The sequence below is a fragment of the Gastrolobium bilobum genome, unplaced genomic scaffold (assembly GCF_033153095.1).
Source record: "Gastrolobium bilobum isolate Gb01-03AN ecotype WA unplaced genomic scaffold, APGP_CSIRO_Gbil_v1 utg10696, whole genome shotgun sequence".
In the NCBI taxonomy this organism is placed as follows: domain Eukaryota; kingdom Viridiplantae; phylum Streptophyta; class Magnoliopsida; order Fabales; family Fabaceae; genus Gastrolobium; species Gastrolobium bilobum.
Window position 1 is genome coordinate 615,533 of NW_026899284.1, and position 17,948 is coordinate 633,480.

Sequence of the window (17,948 nt, forward strand, 5' to 3'; positions counted from 1 at the left end):
ATTATTAGGCAAGCACATAAAGGTATTATATCTCTTAGATATGCACTAAGCTTATATAGAGGGTATATCATTAAGATTGTTCAAGTAAAGACTTGGTCTTATAGTGTGTTTGGTTTCACAGTTGGAACCTCAAAACTATAATTTGGACAAGAGTTACAAGAAATAAAATTTTGCCCATGATTTGGAGATTTCCAAAGGAGAAAACGCTATCACTTGCTGCAAAGGATAACCCAAAGAAAATAGAAAAAAAATAAAATAAAATCCAGCCCTAAACCCTAAAATAAAATCCTCCAACACATCATCATAAGATTGCTTCATTTTCTAAATTTTTTAATAATATCACTTTGGCTTAAATACCTCTTCGTGATAAATATCTAGACTATCCCAAGGCAACTGCTACAACAAACTTCTCAGGAGGCACATATTAACCAACTAAAATTTAACGGTGAACACATCTCTTAGTTGTTTACTTTAAACAAAAAACTTACTTTAGATAAGCTTTTTTCAAAAAAAGGAATTGGTAAATTAAGGGGCTAAAATAAAAAGGAAGGACTAGTTGCATATTGTTTCTGCTTAATGTTTATATAAAGCTTTTAAGTCAAAAGCTCTCGCGGTAACGTATTGGTTATAAGCTTTCATAAAAACAAAAGAAGGTAATTTAAACACTAACATGAACATGAAGTAAAACTATACGGAACACAAGCTTAATTAAGTCAGATTATTTGAAGTGCAGCAATCCAAGACTCTGATATTTTATCAAACAGAAAACAAATCCGATGTACCACAACAAAGGATCAATCAGCCACTGCATGTTAACAATATCGTACACTTTGTCCACTAAAACATGCCACTTTGAATAGGCATAACTTCGAAAGATTATAAACTCTACTGTTCCAAATAAAGAGATAAAATAGAAATTGCTCTGTAATTTGCTCATTCTACAGATTATAAAATGTGAAAGTGGACCAGTGATCAGAGTTAAAAAGCAAAACCTGACCTGTTCCTCTTTCATGCTGTTAACTGGCAGCAACCTACAATGTTCTAACCACAAAAATTGAGTTTCTTCATTACTTTGGCATAAGCCGCTGGGACAATAGCAGGTTGTCTCAATCTACGTTTTGATTTCTTTGACTGCAATGAATACCATCAGTTCATCAATTTCAAGGACAGTGGACTATCCTGAGATATAATTTACATAATCAAAATAAAAAATGGCTAAATTACGAAGTAGTAATGAAAGAATTGAAGCAAAATTAACTCCCTCCCATTCCTGCCTTCCTCTTGATTGCTAGATACTTGTGTTGGTCTTATAACATTGATTTAAAGATTCAAATTTAATCCCTAGTGTTCAGTTTATACTGTTGATAAAAACTGGCTTTTGGTATCATAGCTTATAGATAAGAACCCACCCTTGAAAGCCTGGCTAATGAGGTAGAGACTCTACCTTAAATGAGAATTTCATATCTCACTCACATTCAGCAGATACGGGCTCAAGCTTGAGCCAAACTAGACATACTTAATTGCACTATTAAGCAATTAATTACAGTTAGAATATTAGGATCCTTATTGTGTTAGAAGCATGGGTAGACCCATATATGGAGTGAATTGTGGACCATATGCCACCACTAAGTTTATAAATTTAGTATTAAGATATGAGTACTATTTGTTGCCCCCACTATGCATCTTGAATTGGTCACGCTGAATTGTTCCCAGAGTGTATTCTGAATTGTCTCCGCAGAGTACTCTGAATTGTCCCCGTTCACATTTATTAGTCAACAAATTGTATGGAAAAAATTAGAAATTCACCATAGGCTTCTCTCATATGCTAGTTAAGAGTAGAAAAAGTAAATCTACTCATTTTTCAACTTCTTTTAAGAAAATAGAAAAGAAAAATACATCTATTAATATAAATAAGTCTAAACCATCCAGTGTCAGATCAACAAATTGTATAAAATTCAAATCAAAAGTGTTTATAGCATTGTTCTTAGGAAATACTACTTTTGTACATAGTATATAGTTCTAAATTATATGAACCACACAAAGAATTTAAAGTGGTTAAAGATATCGATAAAAAGTTTAAATAAATATTAAAAAATATATACAGTACTCTATGGAGATGTTAAAGGCAATTTATATTTACTAGTGTACAAATTACAAATACTCCATTTCACTCTTAAGAACTAACCTCACCAGTTCTTATGTACCTTACAACCTTAAACTTTTAAAGTTTTGTATGAAATTTTTGAATAATAAAGTTGGCTTCTATCTTTTTGCTTTGAAAAGGCACAAATTAGTTTCAAACCACAAATTCATATATAAAAATGTTTTTATTTATCTCTTAATTATTTACACAAATAATATTATATTTAGTGAAGAATTAAATATAAATATTTTAAATGTATGTCTTGCCCAATTAACAAAAAAATTTAGGCCAGCCAATTTCTGTATAATGTTAGGAATGTTATTGGGCTAGGCTTCACATATGCTTGGTTTGCTTAATTTTACAAAAAAACAGCTTTTCCACAAAATGCTCTCTTTGCAGCAATGTGATTATAAAATTTTCTGAACACAACATAAATTAATCCAAACACACACAGTACTAGTTGTACCACAACTAGACTAGTACTTGACCTAAAATATTTGTATAAATACATGTATTAGGTTAGTGTTTTGTATCACATCTCATATCATCATACAATGTTGTTTTCACAACAGAAAGTTACAAGGGAAGTAAATTGCAAAGTATACCAATAACCCACAAACATGCTGGTATTTGATGCCAAGTATCTGTATCATGGGAAAAAGGCTGCATAAGGAAGCTGCAAGAACTCCCTTGTAATGGTCACCTCAAGCTGAGTGCCAACCGCCAACAGCTCCGATGAAATAATAGGAATCGTGCTATACATTGTAAACTACAACATCCATCACAGTACACACCCAAAAAAGGGCTACAAATGCAACGCAATTAAAACCACTCCCCGTTAAACCCGACTAGCGAGTGTGGGGTGGAGGAAATCCTTGTACGCAACCTTACCCTTGCATAATTGCAAAGAGACTGTTTCCTGGATTCGAACCCATGACCTTTCAGTCACGAAGGAACAGTTTTACCACTGCTCTGGTTCGCCCCCTTTTAATACATTATATACAAGCATTCAATAATAATTGGCTCATCAACCAGTCAAATTTCACAACTGTGCATACCAAGGAAACACCAGTTGCTCTATTTTCAGCAAATGAAGAATCCAAATCATAATCTAGCTATTAGTCCTAATAAGTTAGAAACAGAGTATTAAGTGATCCATATCAGAATATTATTGTCTCGACTTTCAAACACGATTTCTCCTTTCTGAAATAAACATACTATTTTTCCTGTTAAGTCTACGACCAATTTACTTAAGGAATTCAGAATGAAGCGTACAAAAATGCTTTAGGAAACTTGCTTACGAAGGACAGCAGCAATTCACAGTGAATATGCTCAAGTTAATAACTTAGTCAAGAAGTACTTAGGTTATTTACTTGCACCTCATGAAATGTTGAGATGGAAATTTTGGGAATGAGTATGATGTGATTTATTTGGCACTGACAGAACAATAGAATTATTGAGGATTCTAAGGAAAAACAAACCAGAAACTCACTTTACAACAAACCATCACATTATCACATATCATAAGATCTTATTCTCTATAAGAAAAAGAAAAAAACTGCGAACCTTCAAATGAGCATTGTGACGTTTTCCCTCCTTCCAGCGCCTGATTTTTCCATCATTCATTGTTCTGAACCTGGACTTGTAAGACCTGCTCCAAATATTGCAAAATCACTCACTCCACAAACACACACACACACAAAAATTAAAAAATTAGAAAATCAACACACACACACACTGAAAGTGTAGTGTATATCAGCAATGAAGATGAAACTCACGAATAAGATTTCATTTTGATTTTCTTAATCTTGGAAGTAACTGGAGTCATTGGCTTTCTTCTCAGCTTCCGTTCCCTTGAAGTTACATTCCGCACTTGAATCAACTATAAACAAAAATTAACATCAAATTAATAATAATAAAAAAAAAAAAAAGAGTTCACTCTTAATTGTATATCTGTTCTGCTTTAATATTTCTATCCCAAAGTTACTACATTTTCTCAGAAATCAAACGCCCCAAAAAAAGGGAAAATGAAATGGAAATGAATGACTTACAGAGGGAGAAAATGGGGAAGGACGAACTGCGTGCAGAGACCACGAAGAGAAATAGAAGGGAGGACGAGAAGAGCGGTTAGTGGAAGCAGAGTGAAGGGGTTGCGGTGGCAAGTGGTGGAGGAATCGGCGAGAAGATGGAGGTGGTAGAGCTTGGCGTGACTGAACGGCGAAAGAACGAAGCTTTATCAACCATCTCTGCATCATTGTTGCCCTCACTGAAACCAGATTTTGGCTATGGCGCTTTGCACTTCCCAGAATCGAAACAAAACGTGCGATTGCCTATTGCTTTTTTTTTTTTTTTTTTTTGCCTTCAATTGGGGGAATTGAGGTTTTCTTTTTTATTTATTTTTAGTATTTCCTGTTTGCTTTTGGTTTGAGGTGAAGATGTGGGCTGTTTGGGCTTTATTGTCTGTTGTTTCTTGTGCACAGATTTTAGATTAAGAGAAGCCCAACACAATGGAGAACCTGGCCCACAACAAATGGTACCGAATCACCCATAGAAGGTTTTTTTTTTTTTTTTTGGAGTTATTTTATCGATTTATCACTTTGCGATTAGTTAGATTTGGAGCGAGATTAAAATTAAAATTTTAAAACCTCTTTCAAAGTGGTGTTGGGAAGAATCGAATACATATTCTCACTCTTACAAGTTCAACTCTCGTACGCCAACTCAAGTAGGTTAAAAAGTTTTCTTATGGGCATTACATATTATTGGTGCATCATGATTTTTTTATTCAATTACCGGACGGCCATACCTCTATTTGGGTGCATTTTACAACACCATTTTCTCCATTGGTTCGTATCATGATTAAATGGTGATATATATATCGGCATGGTTGTTTGTTATTTTAAATGATATAAGTTATATCATTTTAGGAAAGAGATATACATACAAAATGGAAATCATGGGAGAGAGAAAGTGGGTGGATTTTTTTTATTTAAAATTTAAATAAAATAATTTATTCTGTGTCTATCTCTCTCTTAACGTTGAGAGAGAGAAAAGTGTTTGTCCTTTTAAATGACACATCTTTATATTTTTTTGTCCACTCTCTCTCTCCCTTTATCTATCTCTTTCTCTCACTTAAAATGACACAACTTTACATCCTTTAAAATGACACACATTTTTCCCATATATATATATACATATATGAGGTAAGTATTTCTACAGCCACTTTAGATAAGATTATCTACAGCTATCAAAAACTACGTCATTTTAATTAATAAATGGTGTTTCTATAATTTTAAGTGAATTAATGAATAGTATTTTCGTAATTTTGTTTATTTTTTAATCATATATATTTTACTGAAACACCCTTTATTAATTCACTTAAATTACAGAAACACCCTTCATTAATCAAAACGACGTAATTTTTGAGATAGCTGCAAATAACCTTATCTAAAGTGCCTGTAAAATTTTTTTCCACATATATATATATATATATAAAACATAAGTAATATTGTTGGGTTTCTATTGGTACATACACCCAAAATTCATACTCACATATAAAATTGATAAAGCAAGACACTAAGAATCAATTGGTGGCAGAGGATTTCAATTATTTTCTAGGAGTTATAATTTGAAATCTCTTACACTGTCACTCGTTTAAGAAAAAAAAAAAAAACAAATATAAATGTCATTGAATTGCGCATATAATGAGTAGGGATAGTTTTTATGTAGAAATGATGTAAAAGAGAAACAAATATTGACTAAATACTATAACACACTTACAAAGACTAGAACCCAAATCCTCAAACAAAGACAAAACATATGCATGCGTTAACAACAGTCAGTAGTAACCATAATACATCTAATTAAAATCAATCACAAAATGAAACCCTTTTACACTTGGCATGCATTAACATCATTTCGCAAAGAATTATATAAACCCATAGACAATAATGTAGTACGATGATGATTCATTGGTTTATTATTAATGAAGTTTATTCAAACGCGGCTAGATTCTTTTGAATCTAAGACAGGGACAGTTGAGCTTCTCTCATTATTATCCTCTCTGACGTGCCCAGCAGCAACAGCACCACCAAAATCACTGATATTTCCGAAGAGCAGCACAACAATCCCAGCAATGGCAGTGCAAAACGCAGCTCCAAATGAAGATCGAATGCGTCCTGGTGCAACTGAACCCACCGTGAATCCCACGCACAACCCTGCAGATCTCATCCATGCATACCATATAGAGAATGCACCTTCTTTCCCAGATGGAGCACAATCCAACACCAACACCCTTCCAAAAGCATGCAAAATCCCCGTTGCTGTGCTCTGAATACAACCAAGCACCACTAAGTGACCCCATTTCCAGTGACTGTGTCCATAGTAGAACCCAAAACCAGATGTTAAAAGTGATAACAGAAACCCAACAATTTGCATTTTCACAGAGTTCATCTTAATCAGGTTTAGCATGGGTTGTAGTAGTGACAGAGAAACAAGAGGGAAAAGGAAATATGTTAACCAGAAATAAAGCAAGTCCACTGGCTTAATGCAAAGCTGGCCAACTATGAAAATCACTCCCCCTGTGAAAATAGACATTGTGGTGAATGAAGAAAGGAAAACCCCAGCAAGGCCTCCAATTGCATGAGGGTATTTGAAGATAGAAAAAGGGTGGAGCCTTGAAGAAAATGAGATGGAATCAGTGGTTCTGTTTGAAGCTGTAACAAGATGCAATACCCCCACAAGCCATATTAAGCCACTGAAGATTGAGACAACCCATAGGCTCATAATATCACGTTCATTATCATTGAGTTCACGAAGCATATGGTAAGTGAAGGCTGAAATTAATGCTGCACCTAAGCAACCACCAGCTGTGGCATGAAGGGAGAGCCTGCTGGAGAACCCTTGCCTTAAGGAAAATTCGCTTCTCTTGAGGGTTGGTCCAGTGAAGCCACGTATCATAAGACCAAGATGTTGGGTGTGTGCAGCACTTGCAACTGTGATAGCTGCAACAATGCCAGCAATGTAGGGAATGAAGATGCCTGTGACTTTGAAGAACCCTGCAGGGAGGCAGAACAATACTCCAACTCCTGTAGCTGCTGCTGTGATGAGTTTTGGAAAGTTGCCATCAAGGTGGAAGGAAATGAAACCAAGAATTGGAGCAGCCAAGGCTAGACCTGTAGCCCAAGCAATTGATGTCCATTCCAGAGAGGAGAACCTTGAACCACTGGTTCTTATGGTGTGATTGGTGAGTTTCATGTACCTGCAATTGACCACATCGGACAATGTGTTAACTTCTTCGGATATTATGTTTAACTAGTGGTAATTTGTCCAGTTACTGCCTTAATTTTGGCACAAAATATCATGCACATGAGGTACCATTAATGGGAATGCTGCTACGATTTTAATTAGAACTTTGGGAACAAGCATATTGCACATGGAAAGGACTGTTCAGTTCCTGTAGTTTCAGAGTGAGCAATGTATATTTCTAAGGTAGTATTTGCTAAGATTTGTATTGTACGCGAAGGGAAAAATCAGTTAAATCTTAGTGGAAGCACTTGATTGTATTATATTATGTTATATATTATAGAAAAAGTTTCATGTTGTCTCGGCAATATCATTACCAAAATGAGCTAACTACCGACAATGACTTAATTTAAATATCTTACAAAAAAGGTGGATAAATGCTAAGAAAAGGCAAGTTATTCACATTAACGCATGGTTAAAGTAGATACTTCTTATATAAAAACTCAAGCTTTGGCTAAAAAATCAATATGAGGAAATGACTAGTGTAACTAAATACTAATTTTATAAAAAATGCAAAATAAAATATAGTATATACTTAAGTGGAGTTAGGCGTAATTTTACCGTTGTGGATATAATATATAAGATAAAAGTTCAAAAGGTGAGTGATGACTTTTGGGTGAGTCCGACAAACATTTTTATACTCCCAAGGAGGAAAGCATAGATATTCTCTCTCCTCTAGTTTTGGCCAAGAATACGAGATCATAGCTTGTTTTTTTCTTGTACATCAAAGGTCGACACGGAAGCATAGTTAATAAATGGGGTTGATGTCCGGTGGATAATGAAGCGCTTTGAAAAAGGAATCTTAACCCTTGAGTAAAGAGTAAAGCAGGATTGTAAGAAAGCCACAAAGGACACGGCTTTTCATGATTGCGAACGATAGTGGAACCAAACGGCCCAAAAATTAAAAATTAAAAAACTATAATGGAACCCTATGTGTGTTTGTCAAGCTCCCTAGATTTTTAAAAACAAAAAAACCTTTTCTACTAAACTCATACCCATCTCTACATAAACTAGTTTGAAACTCGTACAACTACAACCTTATTTTAAAAAAAAAAAATTTGAAACACCCAAAATACATAAACTAGTTTAGATCAAGACTGCAGAAGAAAAAAACAGTAAAGATTTTATTTTTATTTTTTAATGACAGTTAGTGCTATTATTACTAGTGAAAATTTAAAACAAAAGACCTTAATTTTCCAAATTAGTAGTAAAAAAAAAAAAACACAAAATGTATACTCACATATGAATTTCCTTTTGTGAGCAGTGTGTGGCTGGGTGGTTCTTGGCCCAGTTCTGAACTGAGTCTGTAGGAAGTTCCTGTAGCTGGCTGATTATGAGAGGGAACACAACAGGGATAAGAACTGTTTGAACAAAGTAGGAGCAGAACTCGTACAGGTACCACCCCATAACTTCAAATCTTGAGGGTTTTTCTCCTACTTCTTCATAACCATTGTAAGGCTCTCTGGCTCTCAAAATTTTCATGGCCCTGTTATGTAAGTCTGGCCTAGCCATGCTGCCTTTTCCACTCTCGGTTGCACCACCTTGTGCTCCTCCTCCCCCTTGGCCACCTTCGGCTTCAATGGTAACCTCTTTCATTAGGTCTTGTGCTTTGGTGAGACAGAAAACTGAAGGCAGATGTGTCAGAAAGAGTAATGGCGAGAGAAGGAGGAAAAGGAGGTAGATAAGTTTAACAAAGTTGACAGTAGTGAGTGAGTGAGTGAGTGTGTATGTTTGGCGTGCAACTGTGCACAGCTGGGTTAATGACACTTTCTAGGGTGCCAAAGGGCCTTGTTAAGGGAAAGTATATATTGGTATACTCTTCACTTTACTTTATTTTTTCTTTTGTCTCTTGGGAATCATATAATATACCCACAGTTATGACTTTGCAAAACAAAGTAAATTTCAGCTAGTATTATTTTTTGTATCTATATAGATTTGCCGTATAAATTTCATTTAAGTAGGACCCTTGCTTTTAGTGTAGTAATAGTCTAACTATTCAATGTTGATGAGATAAAATTATTTATTATATATATAAAGGGTTTGTTTTTCTGCAGTTATTAAAAATAAGTTATCTGTTGTAAGTTCAATACGACGTCGTTTTGGACGGAAATCATGATGTTTTTATAATTTTAATTTATTTTAAGATTATTATAGTCTTTATGATTAATTTTTTTAATATTTTAATTCTAAAACGACGTTATTTTGAAAATAAATACAGATAACTTATTTGCAGTAACTGCAGAAATATTTTTCTCATATATAAAAATGCATAGAGTTTATATAAGATGATTTGAAGTGAAAAGATAAATATAAAAATATCAATTTTAGAATAAATATTTTTTTTAGTCTTCAGGAAAAAAATATGAAACCCATTTTAATTTCTTAAAAAAAAAGTATTCATATTAGCTATTTTTAAAAGATTAAAAATGATCTTATTTGAATTTCAGAAGAATCATAATTAAAAAAAATTAAAATTTTAAGGTCATCACAAATTTTTTTTTTTTAGAGATTAAATCGGGCTCCTTTATGGGAACAAAAAATTGTATTTACTCTTAATTTTATATATTATATGTGGGTAGTGAAAAATATCATACACTTAAAATTAAGGACATTATGTTTTTATTGTATTATGTTGATTTAAAATCTGTTATATTTACTGTCAATTGTTATATTTTTATACTAATTAATGTCGCCCTTAAATAGATGGATTATTTGGAAGACTGGATGCTCAAGCGGCAACCACAGGTTTGTTCGTTAAAAATAAAAAATAATTGTTGTAATTTGTCTGCCAGATTTTGTCATCTTGTGCAAAGTTGCAGTACAAGTATTGAGAATTGAGATACTGGTCAGTTACATATTGATTGCTTTCAGCCAATTCTAATTTCTAACAAGGTCAGTAATAAACTAATAATAATAATAATAATAATCAATAAAAGTTAAAAACCACCGTACCTAGATACATGTTGCTTGTTCCGTATATATTATTGGATAAATTAAACTGACTTGCAAGCTTTAGAAATAGACACACGCATGCACATTTGGGGGCACATTACCTGTTTCTTAGGAAATGATGAAATTAATTACCCAACACAGGATTGTATTGTTTTGACTATTGTAACCTTATGAAACTCGATTTTGTTATAAGGAAAATTAATGGGAAGACTCTGAAAAGAAATATTTAATATTAAGGGATATAAAAAATTTAAATTTTTAAGAAGGATAACAAAAAAATTATTTATTTTATTTAATAGAGAAATCAATTTTTGAATTGTTTTTACTTTTTGATAAGTAAATACATGTTTTCATTGATTGGTTAATAGTTATAAATGAAATTATATGTTTCATACGTGAAATGAAAAAGAAAATTGTAAATTAATGACTATTCTTTTTTGTTGCACAATCATTTGTTCTTATCGAGTGATTAACAATTATATTATTATCACTAAATGAATAATAGTCATAAATAATATGTTTTATTTATAAAAAATGTAAAAATTATGAATGTAGATCTATTGCTTTTTCTATAATTGTTATTCGTTCTTAAGTGATCTAAATGACTTATAATTGCAAAAGAAATACTATAGTGCATATAAGTAAATATAAGTTCAATTTATTAATGGTCATCCCTTATCACTGAACGGTGATTCATTTGAATTGGGTAATTAATAATAATAAATAACTATTTTTTTAAAGATTTGTGGCCTTTTTTGATAATCTAAAATATTTTTATTTCTTAAAATTAAATATTACTCATAAACAACAATGCTTAGTAAACTGTCTGCATTGTGAATGTCGCAACATCATAGTAGATAGCTGGAGCAAACACCACATATCTTATTGTAAATTTATTAGTATTGGTACATTTGTTTAAATTTAAAGAAAAAACGCTTCTACCATATTTTTTTAAAAACTATTTTGAAAAATAGTTACGGAAACAGTTGTTTTCTATATTTTTTTCTTTTTGAAAGTTAAAAATCAAAACAGAAAACAAAAACAACTCAGGCGTGTTCTCTAAATTTGATTCTAAAAACAAAAAATCAGTTATAGTTTTCAAAATATTTTTTATAAAACATGTGCTACCAAATGAGTTTTTTAGTTCTGAAAACTAAAAAACTGTTTTAAAAAATAATATTTTAGCTTCTGACAAGTAACAAGACATTAAGAGCGTATTTGTTTAAAATTGCAAAAATATTTTATGTTATTTTTAGATTTTTTTTAAACTTTTGAGAAAATATTAAAGCTACTTTTTTTTGTTTTCATTTTTATGAAAAATTTATCAAATTATTATATGGCTTAAAGTGTTTGTCATTCTAAATGACACAACTTTGTGTCATTTTTAATGAAACTACATTGTTTGGTTACAAAAAAAAAAAAAAAACTACATCATTTTGTTGTGTTTTTGTATTTTTTTACAATTTTTTTATTGAATTAGAAAAAAAAGAAAGTGGGTTAAAGAGAATGCAAAAATACACCAAAACGACATAATCTCATTAAAAATAATACAAAATTGTATCGTTTAAAATGACAAATATTTTTTTACTTATTTTATAAACTTCTAAACATATCTTTTAATCGAAAAACACTTTTTTCAAAGAAACTTAAATAAACTGATCTAAAACTGTTTTTTATTTAGGTTTTTAATTTAATTTTTTTAATTATTATAATATATTTTAAGGGAAAATTTATATTTATTCTTTTTTTTCTTACTACCAAATTTAATCGTTGAAAATTTGTTGTGAAAGGTTATAATTACTACCTTTTTTAATTAATTATTTTTAAATAAATCAAACAAACGAATTATTTTTTTAAAATTACGACTTAATAGCGATTCATTTTATTCATACGTGGTTTGTGGTTATGTTCTGATTTAATTCTGGGCTTATTTCGGAACTTATTTTTTCTATTCATTTTATTTCAGATATTTATTAATTATTAAGTGATAATTCATCAAAGAATCTTACGAAATATAATAACTTATCAAATATTTAATGATTAAATAAATTTTGATTATAAAGAAATTTCAAAATGTCATTTAGCGACATTAGATATATATTTATTAAAATATAAAGGGTTCATTTTTTCTGCAGTAAGTCCAATACGACGTCGTTCTGAGGCGAAAATCATGGTATTTTTGTAATTTTAATTTATTTTAGAGTTATAATAGTCTTTATATTTATAATTTTTTAAGATTTTTATACCAAAACGACGTCGTTTTGAGAATAAATGCAGATAACATTTTTCCCAAATATAAAACTGATAAATATATAGTAAGTAAAATATATAAGATTGAAAAATATAAAATAAAATGGACAAATTAATTTAGACACGAAAAATTAATTAATTCTAATAAGTATAATAATAAATACTATTAACAGGTTTAACTATTTCCGATGCGTGATTCTGTTCAGCAATTTGGCCACCAAGTAACCCCTTTTCGAATTTCTTCATTATCTCATGCAATGCAATGTACCACAGAAGCCTTCATTCCTTCGTTTCATTAAAATCTGATACTCCTAATTGAAAATGGGGTATGAAGGATGACTCTACCTGCCAATGTAATACCACTATAATTTTGAAGGTAATCTTTTTTTGTTCATAACACCTAGTTCCATGTAAAGTAGCTAATCACCTTGTGTCTACTTTAGTTTACAATGTTGTAAATGCAGTTTGTTGAGGTGGATATTGATGGATCCATGGTTTCCAGTCACTGATCTCCATAGTTATGTAAATTGCTTATAGTTCAAAAAACTAGTGATCTGTTGGAAGTATTCTATTGGAAGTCTGAAATTCACTTTGTCTAGGACCTCTGGGTCATAGGTTTAAGGCATGATATGAATTGGCAGTGTAAGGAAAAGGAAATAATATAAAAAAGATGAGTTGGATGTGGACAATGAGTCCTCATCTCTCTGCATCAATTTTATACCTGGTATTTAAAAATCTCCATGGGTTTCTCCTTCATCCTTAAACTTTTTTCTGGAAGCTTTAGTCTTTCCCATATATAGTCAACTTGTTGAGGGCATGATCAAAATTTTTGTGTCCTCTTTCTAACTGCAGTAGTTAGGTTCATGAAACAGTTGACTGGACCATATTAGTTTTTAATCCCTTTTGTAGGTCTTGCAAAAGCCTGATCCTGTTGTTGAAACATTTTGTAGTCATGAACTGATTTCTCAGTGTGTTAAACTGGATAGATTTGTGAACAAGTTGCATATGCTAACCATATTGGGAACAAGGTAACCTTTTGGCTTTAAGATTTTCCGGTAATATTTCTTTGTGCTCTTCAACTTTCTCAGATATGGGTCAGTCTCTGTTATTTAGATGTATCTTTTTTTAATTTCTTTTGGAGATAGATTCGGTTACTGAATCTGAGTTGTAGATATTATTAACTAAGAAAATTAAGGTATCTATTTCATTCATATGGATTGTCTAGACATTGTATTTCTCAAGCGAACATAGAATCCATATGGATGCTGTTTAATTAAAATGTGGGGTGTTTCCTATTATACTTTTGGATAACATGGATGCTGCTTTAAATGTTCAGTCATCAGAGATGCAGTCCATAGCCACCTCAAATGTTGGTCGAAAGACTGATCCTGCATGGAATCATTTTGCTCATTCTGTAGAACAAGGGAAACACGTGTACACATGCCTATATTGTGCAAAAAAAAATAAAGGTGGGGGAATATTTAGAATGAAGCATCACCTCGCTTGTAAGAAAGGTCAGATTGCTTCATGTAAGAATGTTCCACACGATGTTTGTGCTAAAATGAGAGCTATTTTGGATGAATTAGAAAAAGAAAAAGGGAAGAGGAAGACAACTTTTAAGTTGTAGATTTGATGATGAAGCATATGAAGATGATCAACCAATGGAAGAGGTTGAAGAAGCACAAGAATTTCCTCATCTTACAAAGAAACAGTAGCAAGCCGACAACAAAGGCATGCCAAACAGTCGGATAACTTTTTTGTTAAAAGGACAATTCCTAGTTCCCAACCAATTATCAGGAGTAATTAAGGTGGTCAAGATGTGGTAACAAGAGCATATAAGGTAATTGCAATTAGCAAGATGATTATATGATTGTGGTATTCCATTTAGTGCTGTACAGTCTCCTTATTTTCAGCTAGCATTAGATGCAACTATTGCTGTTGGATCAAGATATAGATCTCCATCTTATCATGAGCTGAGAGGTAATTTGTTGAGAGATTGTAAGAAAGAGCATTAGCTGTTTGTTGATAGTTATCGTAAATGGATGTACAATTATAGCTGATGGTTGGACTGGTCAAACACAAACAACTATATATGATCAATTTCTTAGTGTATAGCCCTGCTGGGATTTCATTTTAAATCTATGGATAACTCTGATGTGGTGAAGGATCCAAAAGCGTTGTTTAACATGTTCTTAGAGGTTATTGAGTGGGTTGGGCCTGTTGTTCTGCGTGTAGTGTCTGATAGTGCAGCTAACTATTTATCAGCTTGAACGTTGATTCAAGAACGTTGTTTCACGACAAATGTTGAGAAATATAGTCCCACATTGGTTGTATGAGCAACTAATGTGAAGTTTATAAGGCCTTGGGCACTCTCACCCTTTGAGCTAGCTTTTGGGGTGGTGACCTCAAGGTTCTTAACATGGTATAGAGCATTCGAAATTTCACCGTCTCCCACTTTCTTCATAGTGGAATTTCCACATGTAGGTGGGCTTGTATGTTGTCCACCCTTCAAGCCCAGTGGGTTCTCGTGTGAGAGGGCGTGTGAAGGTTTATAAGGCCTTGGACACTCCCACCCTTTGAGCTAACTTTTAGGGTGCTGACCTCAAGGTTCTTAACAAGAAATATGACAGTATTTATTGGTCACCTTGTGCTGCTCTTTGCTTGAATCTTTTTTTGAATGATATTGGCAGCATGTCCCAGTGTCTAGTCTTGTATCACGTGCTTCAAAAGTAACTGTTTTTTGTTTGCATTCATGTGGTATTCTTGTCATGACTTGCAGGCTCAAGTTTTAAATAAGCATTTTGCTGGCCATAAGTTAGCAAAATCTGTTTCTGCTAAAGATTTTGGTAGTATTGTCATGGATTTCGAATAATTGCTTACTGATTTTGAAGATCATAGCCCCTATCATCAGATTGTTGATGCAGACGAAAAACCTTCATTGGGCTATGTTTATGAAGGTATGGAGAAGGCTATTAACACAGTTAAGAAGACAATCAGGAATGATTAAAAAAAATCTATAACTCCAATAAAGATCTCATGGATTCTCAATTGGATTAGCACCTGCTCCCTGATCTCCATGTAGATGCTTATTTTTTTAATCCTGCTTACTTTTATGGTGAGAATTTATTTGCGAAGCCTAAGGTCATGTATGGGCTTCTTAATTTGCTTGAAGATGTTTGAACCTATAACCTTATGCAAATTATCTAAATCCTTTATCACTAAACCAATGCTAGTGGCTTCTTTAACGGCTGATTTTCTTGTTAAACCGATAGGTATTTTAAATTTTAGAAATATTTAATGATAAATGTTATGGTTTATTGCTTACAAATATAGAGGAATGGTGGAGATTTTTTGTTCAGTGTTCCAACTTTGAAAAATACAGCGGTTCAAATCCTTAATTAGAGAGACTTTCTACTTTCTTGCCAGTGGATTGCTCGGATCGACTTATGTGTTTCAACTTGTGTTCCCTTAAAGTATGAAGGGGACTCGAAAAGAATGAGATGAACAAGCTTGTATTCAGTATTCACCACACGAAACTGACCTTAGAAAAGGCTTCAAAGGTTGCGTACTATGATTTAAAAAGTTTTCTCTAAGAAACATAACATAAGCTGTTGGCATGCGACATCAAACATTTTCCCACCGTCACTTTGTGGCCCGACCGAGCATGTGATCCGTACTCGATTGGATTGCCAGGCCAACTTGTTATGTAGTATCAAACTATATAAATTTGTCATTTTCTGTTGTAAATGACCATATTGTTTGTCGTTTTGTAAATCAATTTGGAAAAGTCACGCAAAGATGTCAATTCTAGAAGAACAAACCAGTCATGACCAGGTATGATATGTGGAGAAAATAGTTAATATCAATCACCTACTGTTAAATGTAACTTCACTTTCTAAGAACATTTTCAAGAATTAATCATGGTATTAAAGCATCATAAGAGATATTTCTTCTCTGTGTGTCTACGTGAGATGGACCCAACGAATAAAAGGAATAAAATCTCCCCATAAAAAAATTAGCAAAAGACAAACGGAAAGGAAGTAAAAAGAACAGAAGAAAACGCAGGTGTTACATCGTGAAGGATTATCAATTCTTCACGGACCAACGATCTTATCATACAAATTATAGGGCCCTAAATGGGTTAGGCGGCTTGGTGTGTAGTTTAATCTGTCTTTGTCCTTGCTTGATTGGATCTGTTTTAAAAATAATACAAATTTGAGCTTATTAAAAGACTTATTTACAAATCAGGTTACAAACTTATTTTAACAGGACTGACCTCTAAGATTTTAGGTCCTACTTGTATTTTTTAATAATAATATTTTATTTTTAATAAAATAATATTTTATTTATTTTTTAAAAAATAATGTTTTTATTTATTTTTTAATAAAATAAAATCTTATGATTGTTTAAATTTTTGTATTTTTCACAATCTTTTTCTTTCTCAGCAAACATATTTTTTCTTAACCCTAAATTTTTTTCCCGCCATCGTTTTTCTCTCCTCCATCAAATTTTACTATTATGCTGCCCCTTATCAACTTATCATATCTTCCAAATCATAGATCGATTCTCAAGACTTTTTTTATTCTTGGTATTTTTTGCTCTTTCTTTGTCTCATTGACAAGATTATCTCTTTTCAAAATTTTCATGAAAAAATATATTATTTAATTTATAGGTATTGTATGCATCTAGATACCTTGTCTTGCATGTTGGATTTTTTTCTTTATTTATTTAATTATTTTTTGTTAGAAATTTTTGACTTGTAATTTGACTTGTAATAATTTTTATTTTTTTTTATAAACAAAAGGCATAATCCCAACCAAACAGAAGAGAAACAAACAAGGAAAAGAACGTACAAATTACACACCACATCACGTGGTCTACTAACAGAATCAGCAAGGAACAAAAGCCTAATACCAAAAGGAGGTTCCCACCAAATTCTTTTAGATGTCTGCTCTTGATCATCTAAAATAAAATTGGCCAACCAATCAGCACAAGAATTCTCTTCCCTATAGGTATGCCGAAAAGACACCGACCAGTTCCTTTGAATCCATATCTGTATGCAAGATATCAGATGATACTCGTGGATTGCTACACCATTATTGGTTAGTAGAGTGATTACACTAGAAGAATCACTTTCAATGATTATATTACGGTATCCTGCACCCCAAGCCATCTCCAAACCCCTAAGCACTCCCCACAATTCAGCTTTGAAAGAAATACAACACCCCAGCCTATAAGCAAAATCACTCGACCATTTTCCATTGACGTCTCTCATCACACCACCACAAGCTGCAATACCAGG

General features: G+C 32.4%; 2 protein-coding genes across 2 annotated transcripts; both read right to left on the reverse strand.

The window, feature by feature from the left end:
- Nucleotides 1–786: 786 nt before the first annotated feature.
- On the reverse strand, nt 787–4,491 carry LOC133289214 (uncharacterized). The gene is made up of 4 exons (XM_061487108.1): nt 4,195–4,491; nt 3,922–4,025; nt 3,710–3,794; nt 787–1,131 (listed from the first exon to the last, which is right to left on the reverse strand). The coding sequence occupies exons 1-4, from the start codon at nt 4,396–4,398 to the stop codon at nt 1,042–1,044; spliced, it is 483 nt and encodes a 160-aa protein (XP_061343092.1). The 5' UTR covers nt 4,399–4,491; the 3' UTR covers nt 787–1,041.
- A 1,645-nt stretch (nt 4,492–6,136) lies between these two features.
- On the reverse strand, nt 6,137–7,376 carry LOC133289222 (uncharacterized). Its single transcript, XM_061487120.1, has one exon. It carries the CDS (start codon nt 7,097–7,099, stop codon nt 6,137–6,139), a length of 963 nt encoding a protein of 320 aa, XP_061343104.1. The 5' UTR covers nt 7,100–7,376.
- Between the last annotated feature and the right edge of the window lie 10,572 nt (nt 7,377–17,948).